Source organism: Citrus sinensis, chromosome 5 (assembly GCF_022201045.2).
Source record: "Citrus sinensis cultivar Valencia sweet orange chromosome 5, DVS_A1.0, whole genome shotgun sequence".
NCBI lineage: Eukaryota > Viridiplantae > Streptophyta > Magnoliopsida > Sapindales > Rutaceae > Citrus > Citrus sinensis.
This window is the reverse complement of record NC_068560.1, coordinates 23,599,143-23,618,662: the sequence shown is the minus strand read 5'-3', so window position 1 is coordinate 23,618,662 and position 19,520 is coordinate 23,599,143. Positions and strand designations below refer to the sequence as shown.

The following is a 19,520-nucleotide window of genomic DNA, read 5'->3' as shown; positions in this document are numbered from 1 at the left end:
GAAGCAAAAATGATAAACTTACTGTCGAGTTCAATACAGCAGAAGGCCAAGGAAAAGAAGTTTTGGAAATTCACAGAATGAAGTGTTCATACAGATTGAACTTACAAGATTACAATACATAACTACAATTTGTCCATTGTTTGTGCAATAACTATCTGCCAAGATACAAATGTGGTCCTCAACTTTAGAAGCTAAGAATTTGTATCGATAACCTATCATACAACACCATCCAGGTTAAACCAAAATCAACAAATCACAGACATGGGAAATATGGAATTAAAATCCACTACAACCTACAAATTAGTGTTTGCGTAAGTGCCTAGTTCCTCAATCACTGACCCAAAAAGGAAAAAAATACTCAGCTCTAAAGGTTGTCGAAGCTGCAGATATGGTACACACATGTGCTGGTAGTTCATGGGTGTTGATCATCTTGCTTGGCAGTGTTTTCCTTGATGCTCTTGGTTAACCAGATTGCTGTCTCCCTGGGTGAAACTTTCCCGGGTCCGAATGGCTTTAGTAGCACCCCAAGCTCATCATACCTTTCCTGTTGCAGCAATTTTGCACTAAATTCGAGCAAGCCTTCCAAAGCTTCGGCACGTTGCTGGTATGATGAAGTGTCAAACCGATGGCGGCGTGCGTCTGATGAGTTGCGGCTGGATGCCCCTGCCGTTGCATTTTGATCTGATGAGTTGCTTCCTTCCTCCTCATTCACCTGAAACATGCTGTGCTGAATACCCTGCCAGGCCTCTGTGAATTTGTGATTTGCAGAGGCTCTGTCACATTTCTGAACAGTACATTTGTCTTTGGTGATCGAACGGTCAACACAAAGTGGTGAGCTGGAGGAGCCTTGTGCAGAGGTTGGTGAAGTTTTAGGAATGGGAAAGAAGGTATCCTCATATGAGGCCAATGGGAATTCAGCTATTCTATCAATTCGAGGCTCGTTAACAGAAACATCTGGTGATTTTACACAATGAAGAATACCAGTATTAGGCCTGTAAGGCGATTCTCGAATTGCAGCAACCGGCGGCAACGGCAACGATGCTCTGCGACTTGAAGGGATAGATTTTTTTGATGGAAGGCGTGAAACAGGATGCTGCAAGAATAAAGAAAATAACATATAAGATCCCAATTCATGAAACAACAAATTACACTTGGAGCTTGGAATGATTCGCGACTTCATGAATACACTTGGAGCTTGGAATGATTCGCGACTTCATGAATAATGAAGGAGCGAGAAAGTCATATGATCTTACAGATTCATGTTTCTTAACAGCATATGACCCTCTCCGATTTGTAGAAGCTTTTGATGAAGCAAGCCTGGGAGTCTTGGCAACAAATGAAGTTTTTGAAGCAATAGGCTTACAGATGACTGTCCCTTCATGGCTGCTTTCAACAGATACTTCTGATAACCTTCGATTCAAATAAGCAGGAGTATTGTGTATTCCCTTAGTAGAACACAGAGAATCTTGCTCAGTGTCAGATATACTCGGATTCAAATTCCTATTATTGCTGAAAGAATATTGCTTCTCTCTATAAGAGGAAATGGGAACATTGTCTGGCTCTGAAAATCTTGTTCTCCTTGCGTAGTTAGATTCAGGCCAGTGAGATAGAGAGTTGCGTCTAGGGCTATTGAGCTTCAGATGAACCTTGAGAACATAAGGCTGAAGGTGTACGTGTCTGAGCAGTTCTGCAGCCTGCCATAATACAACTTCAAATGAGAGAGAAATTTGCATCACCTTTCCTAATGATTAAGCAGAATATCATTTTTCTTCCATCTCTGGAATCATCCAGGGATTTCACTATAAGGTCAGATAAGTAGCAGGTGGACCATTGGAATAAACATATTAGGGCTAGTATTAAACTTTATAGAAACAACTTAGAAAGATTTAATGTAAAGAACTTGTAGATCATCTTGATATGGTCCCATCATACTCCACTAGAATAAATGCTTTCATATGGCATAGAAGGAGGATGAGTGTGAATGTACATACACTTGGCCTCAGTTCAGGATTTTTCCGCAGCATGCTTTTAACAAGACCCCGACTGAGAACAAAATTGAGCATATGATTAGACCGACAACATTCACTGCATAAAACTCAATCTTTAACAGAAATATAGTGTATTCAAAATCTGGCTAACTACCCAAAAATATTATTTGCAACATCCATTTATCCACAGCCTATGTCGGATAGTGTATGGAATTAGATTGCTTAATGATTCATTTTAAACAAGGATCATTAGCCAACTTTTCTATTAATAAGAAGTAATTTGAAGCTAGCCATAACTATAAGGATAGAAGGAAAAGAACTTACAAGGCACCGGAGTATTTTGTTGGAAGTGGAGCAACTATTGATTTATTTATTTTGTTGATTAGTGCTTGCATATCCTGACAAGGACAGAAAATGATTAATAAAAACAAGAAATTCAGAACATAATTGCAGAAAATGCAGGAAAGCAGATTACTTTATCTTCTTTTAAGTAAACATTCACAGAACTTGGAAGAATAAGATTTTGTAACAGTCACATATGCATACAGAATTGCTATATACTTCAGTCATGATCTCAACTGTAAACACACATGAAAGTGGCAGTTTAACAAGCTGTAAAAGTTTATGACGCAAGAAGGCAGGGTCTAAAAACTTACAAATGCCTTAAATGCAGGCTTAAGTGAAGTCATTTCATATATACAGCATCCTGTATAACAGATATTCAAGACAAATAAATAAATACACAGAAACTGAACTCCATAATACACATAAGTTTAAAAATCTTCGGCTGTCATATTACACAGACAGATATAACTGCAGACTTACCTAAAGACCAAATATCAGACTTGGAACCATAAGGTATATCAGCAAGAAGCTCGGGACACATATAGCTGGGAGTCCCCACAACCTGAATTACAGTACAACAGCACTCATTAATGAAGTCAAAAAAAGCAAGCAGAGGCTCGGAATTAGAAACATAACCAGCTTATTTCACTTACAGAGGAAGCAAGATCATCCGAAGTCAAAATTTTGGCAAGTCCAAAATCACCTGCATTTGAATCAGTCACATGTTTAGAAGAATTATTATACCCTTTAAAAAAAGTCTGACAAACACAAAACAACTCACCAAGACGAATATCTTGATCTTTAGTCAAGAAGATATTAGAACACTGGGAGATTCAGAAACATCATCAGTAGGAAAAGCTTCAGAGGTAGTGGGCTGATAGTAACGATCTTTTAAGTATATAAATACATGCCACTAACCTTGACATCACGATGAAGAATATGATTTGCATGCAAGTAGTCCAGTGCCATTAAGAGCTGAACAAGCCACTTACAAAGCTTCTGTGGAAAGTCCAATACATAATAATCAGATGCAAAGGTTTTTCAAAATTTTAGAAGTTTAATGAGCAAAGCAAATATTGGGCATACAACTAACAGTATCCAAGTTTCCACAAGAGTGCTGAAGAAAAGGGAGCAGGGGGAAAAAGAAAAAAAAAAGGGAAATTAAAAGGAAAAAAAACCTCTTCAGAAAAAAGTTTGCTGTTTGCTTTCTTTATGGCTTCTGCCCTGTATCACATGAAGTGCATAGCATAAATATTCGCAAGGCTGGAATCACAGTAGATTCAAATACTATTCCATAATCTCAACATCATCAAGAAAGAAAACTTACATATCTCCTCCTTCACAAAATCCTATAATAATGCATACATAGCAACCCTGAGAAAATAAACATGAGCAACTAACAAAATTAGTGCATACGTTATCAGTCCGGTGCAATATTACCATAGGAAAACGAGACGGTTATAAAAGAGACCATAGAGACAACCCATCTAGAAAGATGGTAGAGTGTTATATAATGCTCAGCAGCTCAGGGCAATCCAAATGCGTCCATTGCTAATGAAGATGACGGCTTTTAGCGTAAACTTTTTTGGATTATGGTGTAATAAAATTATGATCGGAGTGATTGTGTAACAAATTGGTTATGAACAACATCTTAGGTTGATCAATCCTCCAGAGAAGAAAGAACACTTGTATGCGAGGTTAAATTCACGTTGTTTGAGCTTTTAAATTTTGAAAAATACTGAGCAGCGAAATGCAATCATGGAGGAAAATTGACCGAATATAGATGAGAATATCAAACTATAAAAGAATACAGGCATAACATACCCTTTCCACCCAAGAATCTTTGTACTCCACAATAAATGGATTTCTAATTTTAGAAATGAGCTCCATCTAGATGAACCAGGAAAAGGATCAGTATGAAGATTGGAAGTTCAAATAAAAGATGCAAGCTATAGCACATCCAACTGAAAATGCAATAACTTTAATTAGAGCTCAATTTCAATACATTTGGTAACCATGACTCATCAAAGCGAGGTCTGAATTTCTGATTCCTTATATGAGAATAAAATTGGCATACGAAACATGTCTGAGCTATTTCAGGTTGTAGTTATTTTATTACTAGCCTACATTCTTTTTTTGGTTCTACAAGAAGGGGAAAAAAAAAACATGGAATACTAATGGAACATTTGAAGAATACAATTGAAAGACTGGAGATGCCAACATAAGACATCAAAAATAAATGAGGTCAACGAGGAGAAAGGATACCAACCTCCTGATGAGCAGATCTGCGCGACCTATCAGTCTGCCGAGCAAGACGGATCTTTTTCAAAACATATCTTAGAATACCAAAAAAAAGTAGAACAAAGGGATTAGTCCATCACGAAAACATGAATCACATTATTCCATTTAAACAATAAGAAGTAATTAAACAAACTGGGATTCATTCTCACTTCTTCTTTTCATGCTTATGCCTCACTAGAAGCGCTGAACCGAAAGCTCCCTTCCCAATTTGCTCTAATACCTCATACTGCTCCATGTGTGAGGTCCGTTTCAAAACCTTTACAGAATCACATATGCAAGAGAGTTTCAGTGCCATGAGATATCACAAAAATGCAAAAAGAAATCCTCTACATTTCCCAAATTGTACACCATAAATGCAGAAGCAAATAAAATTTCAAGAAGTAAGCAACAAAAGGAAGGTAAGTTACACTATCTGTAAAGTCACTCAAGAAGTGCATATCCTTTATAAGCAAACAAAATCCTCTTCACAAACAAAGAAAGTAACTTGATCAAATATCACTTCTCAAATGATAAAAAAAAAAAATACTAAAAAGAGCCTTAAAAGCCAAGGAAATAACAGCTAAAACAAAATAATGTTTGTGATCTTTCAATTTAATTCACAGATCATTTTCTGATTGCAAAAAATAGAAAGAAAACAAAAATAACTTTACAGTATTTAAGAAACTTATAGTCTCTGCAAATCCTTTTATTATTATTATTATTACTACTTTTTTTAAACTGCATTCGACAATACTGTGGAACTCGTCATTCTACCTCTCACATTTCATCTGATCAACTAAAGCATTAAGCCGGCATTCAAGTTAATTAAAACTTTCTAATTAATGGAAATCAAGGAAAAAAATAATAAAAAAAAGAAAATTAAAAAAAATGCGAACAAATACTAACAAAAAGAGAGGAGAAAATATCTAACTTAAAAAGCAGCTTCAGGCCACAAATTATTGAGCTTCAAAATCAAACACCTAAATAAAAAATAAAAAATGCAGCATAAATAAATACTACATTATGAAATAAAATTAAAAATATACCGAGAACCGAAAAGTAAAAAATAAATCAACAAATGCAGCTTCGGAAAGTTAATCATAAGTAAAATGTTAAGATTCGGAACTTAAAATTTTATTAAAAATAAAAAAGAGAGAGAACGCAAATTAATAATTAATGTACCTGATGGAAAAAAAAAAACAAAGAAACGACGCACCGTCTTGATCCGAAGAGATCAAATCAAGAAGAGAGAAGAGAGGGAGGAATGCGAGCTTCGAGTTCGACTGGCATTATTATTATTATTATTGTTATTATTATCTTAAAGAACGACGAAACGACACAACGTTTAAGCCGAAACTGAACAGTTACAACAAGAAGACGCTGCTTCGCAGCAGTAGCTGCTGCTCTTGCTATTCTCTTTTGCCATTGGAGTGTGTGTGTGTGTGAGAGAGAGAGAGAGAGAGTTTAGTTTTTTTTTTTTTTGAGAGAGAGAGTGAGAAAATGACAAACACAGTAAGAGATTGGACCACAAATATTATATTTGTAAAAGAAATGGGAGCACAGCTTGTGATTTATATAAACAAGAGAGTAAGAGTCTCCTTCTTCGGTGAAAGAGACAGTAATTAAGCTACCTACATTTTGGGGGATTAATTAAAGATTAATTAATAAACTACTTATTTTAAGATCCTAGTAGAGACAGCTTTAAATGAGATTTTTAAGCTAAAGTTATACAAATCATGGAGAGAGAAATAAGATTTCGAAAAAACAAAAAACAAAAAATCATAATATTGGTATTAGGGGTCATGCCAAACTGTTGATCTAGCAATGTTATTAATTTGTACTTGATTCAACTAGACAACCTCTTAACCATTAGGCCTTTAATCTAATGAGAGAATTTTTGTACTTATAATATGTGAGAGGAAGAATTTAAACCTCCATAAAAATATCGCGGGGTTAGTTTAGAAGCAGTAATATTTTGATATACATAATACAAAATAATGGATAAACTCAAAGATAATATGTTTGTATATATAATACAAAATAATGGACAAATTCAGAGAAAATACAATCACTTTGAAATTTTTTCATTTCAAGAAAAAAAAAAAAGAAACTGTTGTAAACTTAAAATGTAGGTCAAAATGAGAATCATCTTAGACTAAAGTAAAGCTGCAACTCTCTTATATTCACTCACTCTCTCTTTTTTTTTTTTTTATCTTTAAACTGAAAAAAAACACGTAAAATAAGTGTTGTGAAAAGGAGAGAAATTGAACAAAATCATCAAACTGCAAGAATTGAAAGTCGGACTCGGGGAAGGTCAAGTGGTCTTCATCAGAAAATTTGTCAGCTTTTGCTGGCTTTTCCTCAGTATTATTCTCTTTTTTCTATTTTCATAATTCCTTTATCTTCGATTTTTTTTCTTTTTTTTTCCTTCTTTTTAATACATATATAGAAACGCAAAATAATACGATCGAGTCGTGTGAGTGGAAGAAGGCCGACCAAAAGGAAACAAAGGTAGGGGCCCACATCTATTTCCTCTCGATCTACAAACACTGTTTCCTCTTTCATCCTCAATCGCTATCCGGCGCGTTTTGCTCTGTTCAAATGACCCAAATGCCCTTATCTTAGTTATAGAATTACAGCATGTCTCGCGTTTACTGGACGTGGTGTGTCGTTTCGTTGAAAAACGTGGGGTCCGCGAAAGATGGTCCGGTTGGCAAGTGGGTTCGCTTGTCCCCCAATCATGCCAAAGATTTTGCCTCTCCCTCGGGCCTCGTCTAGAATATCCCTTGCCCTCTTAATCAGAGAATTATCCATATATAATATATGGTCTTAATAATATTTAGATAAATAAATGCAAGTCAGATGAATTGTGTTAAAGATTTTGCTTTGTGTATCTTGAAATTCAAAATTTGGTCAAAATAAATCACTCGCTATTGTGTAATTCAACATTGCATATAATTCTACTGATTTATATTTCAAAATTTATCAATAACAATCTTGATCAGTACAACAATAATGAGCACAACTTTTTAATATGGACTCTAAAATTAATAAATACAACCCAAGTTAAATATATTTTCATAATTAGGCACTTTAGAATAACCCAAGTCAAATATATTCGAAAATATATTTTCATAGTTAGCCACTTTAGAAAAATGTTATCAAATACAAGTAATTTCTTTTTTTTTCCTTTTTTAATCTTTTCTCTTTTGTTACTATCATACCGCATTGTTGAAGTGATAAAATAATGAGATAGAAGACAACCATTTTTTTATTTTTTTTTTTTATATTGGAAGTGCCCATAACTTGATTATTATTATTTTCGTCCACCAACTTCAAAATCTAGCCAACTTTGTGGCAATCTTTATCAATGAATTGCGTTAAATGCCTAAGCATAACTTAGATTTTGACTTACGTGCTATGGGTTAAAAAAAAAAAAAAGAATTGACATATTCTTTGAAAAGTGACCTTTTAGCTACCCAAAGCAAAATCATGAACACCACCACCGCACGACATAACACAACAACAAATAATTCATAAAAATTTGCCTTCAACTGGCAATTAAGCCACTAATTAAGTAAGCTTAATTGGGTGGAGTTGTTAGCTTTGTACGACTATATTGAAAAAGAAAATTCCATTTACGCCCATCTAATCATATGCTTCTCCTTATCAAAAAAAAAATCTTATGCTTCTCTAAACCAATATTTTTTACGTAAAATTTTTAATTAAAGTACGGAGATTGAAATGCTATGAAATGAAAACACTTTTTGAGAACTCATTCACTAATGAATCAATTATTAGAGGTACTTTAATTAGAAACGTTTTTAATATGCTTTTCAAACATCTTGAGTATCTTATTTCACATCAAAGTCTTTCAAAATGAAATATTCCAACTCAATGAGAAATTTTAAAATATATAAGATGTAAGGTAATTAATTAATGCATGTATAACATATTTGTAGTTGAACTTTTTATAATTATCACTTGTTATTTTTTTAAAATAAATGCACACATATTATAATATCATTTGTTTATTGTATAGTTGACATGATACCTCAGAGATGTTCTAAAATTTCTCTTGACTCGACATCGGTCTTTTAAAAAATTAAATAGAATTAAGTGTTAAAAAGACATTTATTAACCTTTTTTTTCTTTTTTACTTTTTGAAGATAGATGATTCAATTACTAGAGATACTTTAATTAAGAAGCATTTTTTAATACTTTACTTGATTGATAAACTTTAATTAACAAAAATAAACTAAAGAACCTAAAATGTTCTCTCATTGATACAGCTTTAATTTCGACTACAGTGTAGCCAAAATTTTGAGAAACTTTCAACTTGGATAAAGATAACAAATAGATATTTACCAATGAGCCTTTGGTCTAATGGGAGAAGCCTTGTACTTACAATGTTGAGTGCAAGGTTTCGAGCCTCCATAAGAACATTATGGAGGTTAGTTTCAGTTCTTCCTCAATTATCAACTAATTGAGTGGAGACAGTCTCTCCCTTACGAAATATGAGTGGAGTAGGCACCACTCGAATATTAAAGAGGATTTAAAGTATTTGGACAAATGCTTCAGTGGGTTAATGTATGGCGGTGGTCCCAGTTGTTTAGTACGATTGTAAATATTGTAATTGTAATATCTGATGTAATATCAGTAACAATCTGTGTATAACATAATTAAAAAAAAAAACAAATAGATATTTGCTGCCAAAACCAACAAAATTGAGTCCCAGATTTTATTTCTAGCACATGCACGGCCACAATTTATGGATGAAGAATACTGACACTGGCAATAAATTCTAAGAGCAAAAATACAAATTTCCACTTACGATTATATATGAAGTTTTAACCACAAAGGGATCAAAATTTGATAAAGATTATAAAAAGGAGAAAATTAGGTACATTTAAACACATGGATCACGATAAGTATTTGAGTCATTGATTAGTTCATTTTTTTGGGTAATAGATGAATTGATTGCACAACACCCACTTTACAGCAATATCGACTATGGAGCAGCAAGATGTGAAGCAGTTGAGTAAAAGGGCCGGTCTATTTAAGAATCTAGGTAAAAGAAAAGTTGGAAATCTTGCTTCTAAAGTATTGATTTAGTGCATGCAAGAGACCATATAAGATCTCCAATTTGTCTTGTCAAAAAGGATTTAAAGAACCAATCATTAAGGTAAATGTTGCATAATTGATAGTCTGTTACACTATCATAATGGTACTAAGTTAATGGGATTTGATAACTTGAAACCTCACACTTATCAACAGAAATATGAATTATAAAAAAAATTGTATGCTGGAAACCTTTCACTATTAGAGTAATATAATCTCAGGGAAAAAAAATATATGTAAATGAAAATTTTGAAGGATGAATATGAGATTGATGAGTTATATAAGCTCAAATATTTTGGATTTGGGTATATCTCGTGTATAATTTATAAGTGATTGTACAAAGTTTGGAATTATAAAATTTTGAATCTACCATGTGTAAAATGATTTTTTTTTTAATGAATGTAATGTAATTAAAGGTGTGGGGCTTAATTTTCACCTTCATTGGTGAGAGCATGCTTACTTTCTGAAGCAATTACTACCTCCAATATAAGTTAGGTTTTTTTTCTTTTTTTTTTAAGAACCAAAGACATTGGCCATAATATCATTCATGCAAAAAGTTGTGCAAAAAGATTAATAAGTGGAACTACCATGAAAAGAGATGTGTCACCCGTGAAGTGTAATGAATAAACCCACTTTAATAATATATATTTATGTGAGCAGACTCACTAAATTAATTGAGACTTGCATTTTCAACAACTTTGGGAGATGGATATTATTTTGGTTCTTTAAAGCAAGTTAAAGAGGCTTACAATACATTAAAATGGATGAAAAATTTCATAAAATAATATATAATTGAAGTGGAGAGCTTACTAGATGGTTGACTGATGATAAGTGTTCATAATGAATTTGTTGAAAATTTAATATATGCTTAATTTGTTGAGCCCTGAAGCACTTGGTAACGACGGTTGCTACCTTTTAAAAAGATGAAAGTACCTAACAATTAGCAGGCTTGTATGTCATTAGATTTTAGTTGGATTCAGTTGCTGTGCAATGAAATGGTGTGTTCTTGGAAATATTTATTTTTGTAATTTATTCCAATCCAAACAAAATGATCTAGTAACAAAGCTCAAATCAATTAGAAATTAAAGTGCGATCCTAGCGGAGGGGCTCATGCCCTCAAACTGGTCAATTGTAAAGTAGATAAATCGGAAAACTCGTATGATTATGAAGCCCAATACCATTTGGGCTACGCTCAACCTTTTATGAAATGTAATGAAATCCCAGTAGCATTCGGCAATATAGGTCAAATTAAAGCATTAGATTGAAAAAAAAAATGTTTTCTTTTTATTGTTTCACAAGAATTAATAATTCAAATTTAGTATTAACTTCCTTAATTCTGATATGACGGGACTTTGGGTGACTGCTACTGGTGCTCATATTATAAGAGCATTAATTAGCACTAGATTATTGTCGTTGGCATGCGTAATAAGTAAGCTTGGCGGATGAGGATATGATGCTCAGTGAAGCTCAATAATTAGTTGGACAATTATTAAAAATTTTGTTAATTAAACAATTAACACTATCTATAAATCTTTTAAAATTTCTAGGCATCTTTCTTATAATTACCATGGCTGTTAAGAAGATCAAATTATTTCCACAAACAATCCTTCGTGATCAACTTAGCCAGCATATTCAGATTGTTCTTAGCCAAATACCCAGAGGCGGACCCAAAACTTAATATTACCTGAGTTAAATTTTAAAATTTATATTTTAAAGCAAATATTAAAATTTATATGTAGAAATAAGTACATTAAATAAGGAGGAACATCAAGAACTTTATCCCTCTAAATATCTAATTTAGACAAAAATAATTATAAAAAAGAGTAGAAAACAAAAGACAACTCAAATATGAAAGTACTATTTTTTAATTATAGAATCTAACATTGCAACCTATAATAATATGTAATTATATAAGGATTAAAAAATCAATTAAGAATTTCAAATTAAAATAGATCAATACATGTCATTACAATCAATTAAAATTGCAAGTAGAACTTTTATGTTTGAAGTGAAGTACTAAATTAACAGACTTAATAAATTAAATAATTAAAATTTATTCATCATTTCAAATTATAAAAGTATTATTGGTAAAAAATTTTAATAATAAACTAAACTCAATTCAATAAAAAGGTATTTGGGTACAGTTATTTCTCTGTCAGGTGCTCTAGCTCTTTTTAAAGAACTAGATGTTGATGATTCTTCTATCAAAAGCTCTATAAAATACTCAAATTTTATGTTCTAACTGGTCCTCTTTGTTAATATAATTAATAAATAAAATCTGAAAATTCACATAAAAATTTTATGCAAACATAGATAATTGTTACTATATGTTGTTTCTATAAGTACGTTTAATACTAGTGACGATGTTATATTATATTGACACATTTTTTTTTCAATTAGAAGTTTTTTAAAATAAATTAAAGCAGTAATAAAATTTTAACTCCCTAATATTTTCAATCTATTCAATAAATATATAATTTAATCATTTTATAAAATATGTCACTAATTTCAATTGAAAATAATATAATTGAATTAGGGACATATTTGTAAATAAAATAAAAACTCTATTGTTATATAAAATTGATGAAAATATAAGGGTAATTGAGTTAGGGATATATTTGAATATAAAATAAAAACTCTATTGTTATACTAAATTGATGAAAACATAAGGGTAATTGAGTTAGGGACGTATTTGAATATGAAATAAAAATTCTATTGTTATACTAAATTGATGAAAACATAAGGGTAATTGAGTTAGGAACATATATGAAAATAAAATAAAAACTTTATTATTTTACTAAATTAATGAAAAAGTAAGGGGTATAAATGATTTTTTTTGGACTAAGCCGCGCTACAGCCTGGTCTAGCCCACGTGTAGGTCCGCCACTGCAAATACCAAAGCCTTTCACGAGCTCTGGCTCTCAATTCTTGCTGCAGTAACGTCTTTTCCTTATTATCGGCCTTGGGCTTCGCTATAGCCAAAACTCGCGAGTAAAAGAACCAAATAACAAGCTACTTATTATTAGTATTACTTTTGAGGTAAAGGAAATTTAAGGTCTTTTTTAATATTGAGGTACTGTAGTTTTTTAAATTACAGCTGTTGTGAAAAAATTATAATTATAAAATAAAAGTTAATAGTATGTAGTAAATATAGTTTTTAAATAATAATTTTGACAAAATTAGTAAAGATATAATGATTTTTCATCATACAAGTATAAAATCAAATTAACTTATCTTTCAAGTTACATCAGTTAGTGTTTACGAAATATTTTTTTAAGTTACAACTGTTCAATCTCAATCCCAAATAAGGCCTAAGTTTTGAACTTAATTACAAACATATATGTTAACAAAAAATTTATAGGTTCTTCTGGCATAAGTTCTAAGTCTATATATAAATATATAGAGGCACAAAATTTGTAAGATTTTAACACTCATATAAATTTCACTTACTAGTATCCCTAAAAATGAATGAAAAAAAAATATTTCCTTCAAATAATTTCTTTTGCTCATGAAATATTGGAGAAAATCAATACAAATATTTGTCAACTAGCTTGTTGTGATTGATTGTCGGTGCAATTATAAAAACTAAATTTAGAACAAACTATTTAAAATGAGAAGTTTTTCACGTGTGTTTGTAATTAAAATTTGGTGTGCAGTGGAGTCAATTGAATCACATAGAGAAGAAATATGACTTCCAAGATATTGACAAGGTCACTCAAATTAAAATGAAGACGATAGAGAGGAGACATCACACTACTGTGTTTTAAAGAAAGCATACACTATAAATTTATTGGCAAAAATGATTGAAAAATGTTATTAATCAATAAAGTAAAGTAAATAGAAAAGTTGTTGGACTGAATTATGATGATTCTCATTCAAGTTGTTGGACTAAACAAATATATAATACAACTTTTACAACAAGAATAACAAAAAGTATCTGAAAAGAAGGATGACTCAAAAGAGTCATATCCTAAAGGAAGATTAAAGTCCTATTATAAAGGAAGAGTCAACCGACTTAAAGCAGCAATTGAAACTGAAAATGACACATATGTTCTTTATGCCCCCTCAAGATAGGCCACGAGTAGAGAGGCCAATCTTGTCTCTTAGTAGTAGGAACTGAGAACGTGGCAAAGGTTTGGTGAGGAGATCAGCAAGTTGGTCGGCAGAAGAAACATGAGCCACACGAAGTAAACCATATTGAACCTGTTCACGGATAAAATGGTAATCTACTGCTACATGTTTCATTCGAGAGTGAAACACAGGATTGGAGCTTAACTGAGTAGCACCAATGTTTTCACAATCGACAACTGGAGAAGATTGCAAAGTCACACCAAGTTCAGCAAGCAGTGAACATACCCACTGAAGTTCAACAACAGTAGCAGCAATTGAACAATATTCCGCTTCTGTAGAAGAACGAGCAACAATCTGTTGCTTCTTAGAACTCCAAGAAATAAGATTCCGCCCAAGATAGACAAGGTAGGCACTAGTGGAAGAGTAATCATCTTTATTGCCGGCTCAATCAGCATCCGAGAACGCATGAAGAGCATCAGAGAACACATGAAGAGATAAAGGAGACTTACGATGTAGAAGAAGACCTTTATCCAATGTGCCACATAAATACCGTAGAATTCGTTTAACAAGTACCCAATGCTCGTCAGTAGGTTGATGCATAAATTGAGCCATCTTATTGACAGCAAAAGAGATATCAGGACGAGTGAGAGAGAGGTATTGCAGGCTCCCAACTACAGCACGAAATTAAGAAGGATCTGAAAGAGGAGTGCCCGATGTGATGGTGACTGAGGAAGAATTTGTTGGCAATGAGGTAAGTACAGGTGTAGCATCTGCCATATGAATTCTTTTAAGCAAGTCTTGGATATATCTTTTCTGAGAGAGCAATATGCCTCGCCGATGTGGAACAACCTCAACGCCAAGAAAATAAGAAAGAGAGCCAAGATCTTTCAAGGAGAAGCGTTGAGCAAGGCAGCCAATAAATTGAGAAACAAGGTCATCACTATTACCAGTAACAATGATATCATCAACGTACACCAGTAAAAATAAAACATGTCTACCAGTGTTGAGAACAAAGAGAGAAGTATCAGAGTGAGAATTCGTGAAACATGAATGCACAAGAAATTGGCGTAGTTCATGATACTAAGCCCGTGGAGCCTGTTTGAGACTATAGATAGCCTTATGAGGTTTACAGACATATGTTGGATGATCAGAATCAACAAATCCTGATGGTTGAGCCATATATACATGTTCAGAGAGCTGGCCTTGAAGAAAGGCATTGTTGATGTCAAGTTGGCGAAGAGACCAACCATTGCTTACTGCAATACTAATTACAAGACTCACTGTGGTGGGTTTAAAAACCGGGCTAAAAGTCTCATTATAATCCACACCGGGTCGTTGATGAAACCCTTTGGCCACAATGCGAGCTTTAAACCGGTCAAGAGAGCCATCAGAGTGTCTTTTAATGCGAAAGAGTCATTTACAACTAACAAGATTAGTGATACTATCAGGAAGAACTAGTTCCCATGTCCCATTACGAACAAGAGCATCATATTCTTCAGACATAGCTCGACGCTAGTTATGATCTTTGAGGGCATGAGTCATGGAAGTAGGTTCAAGATCCGGTGGGGATGATAAGTGGGTGTGAAGGTTGAGTTTTTGAATTGGTTTACGAATATTATTCTTGGCCCGAGTAGTCATGTGATGTTGGGTGGTATTTTGTGTTTCGGTGGGTTGATGGGTAGGATTTGGTGATTGTTGGATGGGTGGTGGGTATTGCTCTGTTTCAATTTGATGTGTTGGTATCTCAAAGGAATGTGAAATGTCTTCAACAGCAGGCAGTTCTTGTGGGCGCTCTTCAGGTGGAGTAGTAGAAGGCGGCTGAATTGGAGAAGGTAATGAAACAATGAGCACTGAGGGAAACCAAGTATCTATGGTGGTGGAGGTGGGGCGAGGTAGATGATCACGAAGAGAAGTGTATGGGAAAACTGACTCTACAAACTTAACATGACGAGAAACGAATATTTTTTAAATAGATGGGTCAAAACACAAGTAGGCACTTTGAGATAACGAGAATTCAATAAAAACACAAGGTTTAGTTTAGTATAATTGGGCATTTTGTGGAAAATTAATTCATTGGGAGATGGTAGATTGAGCGTTGTGGTTGGCATCCTATTAATTAAATAAACAGCAGTAGCAAAGGCATGGGACCAAAAGGTAACTGGAAGGGAAGCATGAGAAAGTAAAGCCCCATTTAACTACCTCATCTCCTATAAAAAAAACATCACCATGAAAATTTATACTCTTGACAGCTGCTGCTATAGTCTTTTTGGATGAGTTTTTAATAACAATACCAAGACTTGTAATTTGCTGATCTCTATGGATAACAACATCCACATTGATCTTGTACCAACCTTGAGGTAGTGTTGTTGTTTTTTAGATTCTTTTTGCTTCAGTTGCTGCAGACCAGGCTCCTTAACCTTTTGATAAGCTTCAATTACTTCAGTGGCCTTAGTTATTAACACAGAAGGGTCTGGCTTATTTCCCATAAAAATATATTTTTTTCTTGCATTCCACACCACCCACCACACACAAGATACCAGCTCACTCTCCTTGGTGGTTAGCTTCTTCATTAGACTTTGCAGCATGCTTAATATATCCTGTCTAACTTCATTTTGAATTTCTGCAACAAGATAAGTATGTCTCTACAATTTCTTAGTAAATTTACAATCCAAAAGGGTATAGGGAATAGTTTCCAAATCACTCTTGCAAATATGACAAATAGGTTCTTGCACAACCTTTCTTTTCCATAAATTTTCAACAATTGGCAATAAATTTTTGGATGCTCTTCACAAGAAAATTTTGATCTTTGCAAGAATTTTCATCTTCCAAATTATTTGTCAGCCTTGAGGGTCACATGTTGAACTACTAGGATTGCTAGAAAACTTGAGCTTGCAGAGCTCATTAATACCCACTTTTAACAGAATACACTGCCTTTTTGTCAAAATGCTAAAGCATCTCATCCTCTTTGGGCTCACTTGGTAAGGGAATTTTCTTAATGATTTCAGCATCTTATATAGCAAAGTTCAAGTGAATACAACCTTCATCCCACCTGTGATTAGAATCAATTACATCAAAGACTCTAGTATCATCAGGCAGATTTGATTTGACAATTGGCTTAAAAGTTATTGGCCTAGGTAGCTAATTGCTGAAGTGAACTTTAATTTTATCTCCATTCTTAACTCTCCATTTGATGCCTTGTTGAAGAACCTGTTTGCCCCATAATATGCTTCTCTATAAAAGAATGGCTAGATCCAAGTTTAGCTTCAAGGAAATGAGAAAACTTGAAATATTTAGCTTTCAGCACTTCTGCCACCCAAGAGTCAAGATATAGGATCAGCCTCCATACTTGCTGTGCGACCAAAGCTTGATTAAAGTTAGAAATATCTCTAAATCACATGCCTTCTTTATGCTTAGCATTGTTCAACAACTCCCATTTCCTGTGCATTCCCCTTCTAGCTTCCTTGGAGCCCTACCAAAATCTAGCCAATTCTCTCTGAATATCATTACATAGTCTTAGAGGAATTTTAATGACATTCATGGCATATGCAGGGATAGCCTAAGCTACAACTTTTATCAATATTTCTTTACCCCCACTGGAGAAGAATTTGTACTGCCAGTTAGATATCTTATTTAAAATTTTGAGCTTGATATCATTAAATAAATTTGTCATTTTCCATCATATCATAGAAGGTAGTCTAAAGAATATTTCATGCTTAGGCACCACATTAAGTGGAAAAATATTCTTCATTACTGTAATAGTCCCTCCTGAATTTGACCACTAAAGAACATCAATGACTTTTTATAATTAAACACCTGGCCAGATGCAAAGGCATAACAGTCAAATATTGACTTCAAATGCTTGCACTCTTCAATAGATGCCCTTGTGAAAATAAGGTTGTCATTAGCAAAAAGAAAATGGGAAATAGAGATATCTATAGAAAATCTCACCTTATAAATTCGGCCTTCCCTTTCTCCTTGCATCAAAAGATTTGAAAAAACCTCTACACATATAATGAAGATGGTATGAGATAAAAGGCATCCCTATTGAAGGCCTCTTTGAGGCTGAATTAAGCCTTTAACAGTTCCATTTATAATGACAGAGAAGGTGAGAGTGGTGACATAAGTGATGATAAAAGCCATCCATTTTTTTAAAAGCCTAACTTCTTTATAGCTTGCTTCAAAAAAGACCATTCTATTCTGTCACAAGCCTACCAAGCCATTCATTTTTCCTTTGCTAAGTCTAATTTCGTGTAAACATTCATACCCAATAATGATGTTGTCAGTGATTACCCTATTAGGTATAAGTGCACTTTGAGTTGGAAAAATGATTTGGTGGAGGATCTGTTTCAACTTATTAGCTATAGATTTAGCAATAATTCTATAAATAATATTACAGAGGTTAATAGGACTGAATTCAGTAACCTTTCTAGGCTTAGCAGTTTTAGGAATTAGTGCAATATATGTATGGTTTAGAGGAGCTATAGTACCTTACTTATTGAAAACATGCGAGTAGGTCTTAAGGACACTATTTCGAACCATATCTCAATGCTTTCGAAAGAATACAACTAGTAGGCCATCTGGTCGAGGAGCTTTGTTTGGACATATTTGAAAAGAGCTATTGTGATCTCCTCAACTGTAAATGGCTTATCTAACTGATCGTTCACTTCTGGAGTTAGTTTTGAAGACATTCCTTGAAAGGCTGCAGAAATCAGTTCTTGTGTTAGACTAGAAGTACTAAAGAGTTCTTGAAAATATTCACAAAATCTCGTTTCCACTTCGTCATTAGCTTTTGTCCATTGCCCAAAGTTGTCTTTAACATCTTTAGTTTTGTTCTTTCTTTTTCTAGCTATAACTTTAAAGTGAAAGAACTTCATATTCCTATCTCCCTCTTTTAATCAGCCATTCATCGACCTTTATTTCTAGTACATCTCCTTATTAATCGACATATCTTGAATTTGCTGCTTAATGCTTCTGATTTCAACCCCACCACATATTGAACATTGCATTGATTAGCTCCTTTAAGTTTTTGCATTAATTCCTTAAGCTTTTTCTTTATGCCACCAAAATTTTTCTTACTCCATATTTGCAGATGTGTTATAGAGCTTTTTGTAATCTTCTTAAACATATGGATATGGCTATCTTCGATTTTATCTCCTAAAATAAGCCATTCCTCTTGCACAATATTTTTGTAGCTCTTGTACAAACTTCAAATATCCTCATAATGGATTCTAGTAAAGGTTCTCCTTTCATAATTGAGACTTCTCTGTGTATATTGAACTACGATCATAATAGGGCAATGATATGATTCCTAATAAACTAGATTTGTAGTCGGCTAATCACAAAATTCAAATCTATATTCGTAATTAGTAATTACACATGAATCTACCAGTCTCTCCTTTATATAATAAAAGAGTTACATCCAACATCCATAAGATTACAATCTTTGACAGATTCTATAAAATCAACAATCATCTTAACATCTCTATCTAAGCCACCAGTTTTCTCATTTAAATTCAAGGTTTCATTAAAATCTCCAAAACAGAGCCAAGGGCTTGAAGACAAACCTCTCAATCTTCTCCACAAGGTCCAATTATGCTTTTTTTTTTAACTAGTTTCAGAGTGGCCATATATGCTTGTGTATCTCCAGTTTCTCCCATTTGCATTCTGAATCTTAGTGTCTATGTGGTGGCTATTGTATGAATTTATTTGAATAGT

At 33.4% G+C, this 19,520-nt stretch overlaps 1 protein-coding gene across 2 annotated transcripts; it reads right to left on the bottom strand.

The window, feature by feature from the left end:
- Positions 1 to 67: 67 nt before the first annotated feature.
- On the bottom strand, positions 68 to 6,131 carry LOC102613929 (serine/threonine-protein kinase Nek1-like). 2 transcript variants are annotated; one of them, XM_006471854.4, is made up of 15 exons: positions 5,796 to 6,131; positions 4,784 to 4,890; positions 4,603 to 4,669; positions 4,158 to 4,223; positions 3,661 to 3,707; positions 3,512 to 3,557; positions 3,252 to 3,332; positions 3,115 to 3,157; positions 2,987 to 3,036; positions 2,814 to 2,895; positions 2,645 to 2,694; positions 2,313 to 2,386; positions 1,992 to 2,043; positions 1,254 to 1,694; positions 68 to 1,093 (listed from the first exon to the last, which is right to left on the bottom strand). In XM_006471854.4, exons 2-15 carry the CDS (start codon positions 4,867 to 4,869, stop codon positions 413 to 415), a joined length of 1,866 nt encoding a protein of 621 aa, XP_006471917.2. In that variant the 5' UTR covers positions 4,870 to 4,890; positions 5,796 to 6,131; the 3' UTR covers positions 68 to 412. The 2 variants fall into 2 exon arrangements, with proteins under 2 accessions (XP_006471917.2, XP_006471918.2); XM_006471855.4 differs by having other exon boundaries at positions 5,830 to 6,131.
- Between the last annotated feature and the right edge of the window lie 13,389 nt (positions 6,132 to 19,520).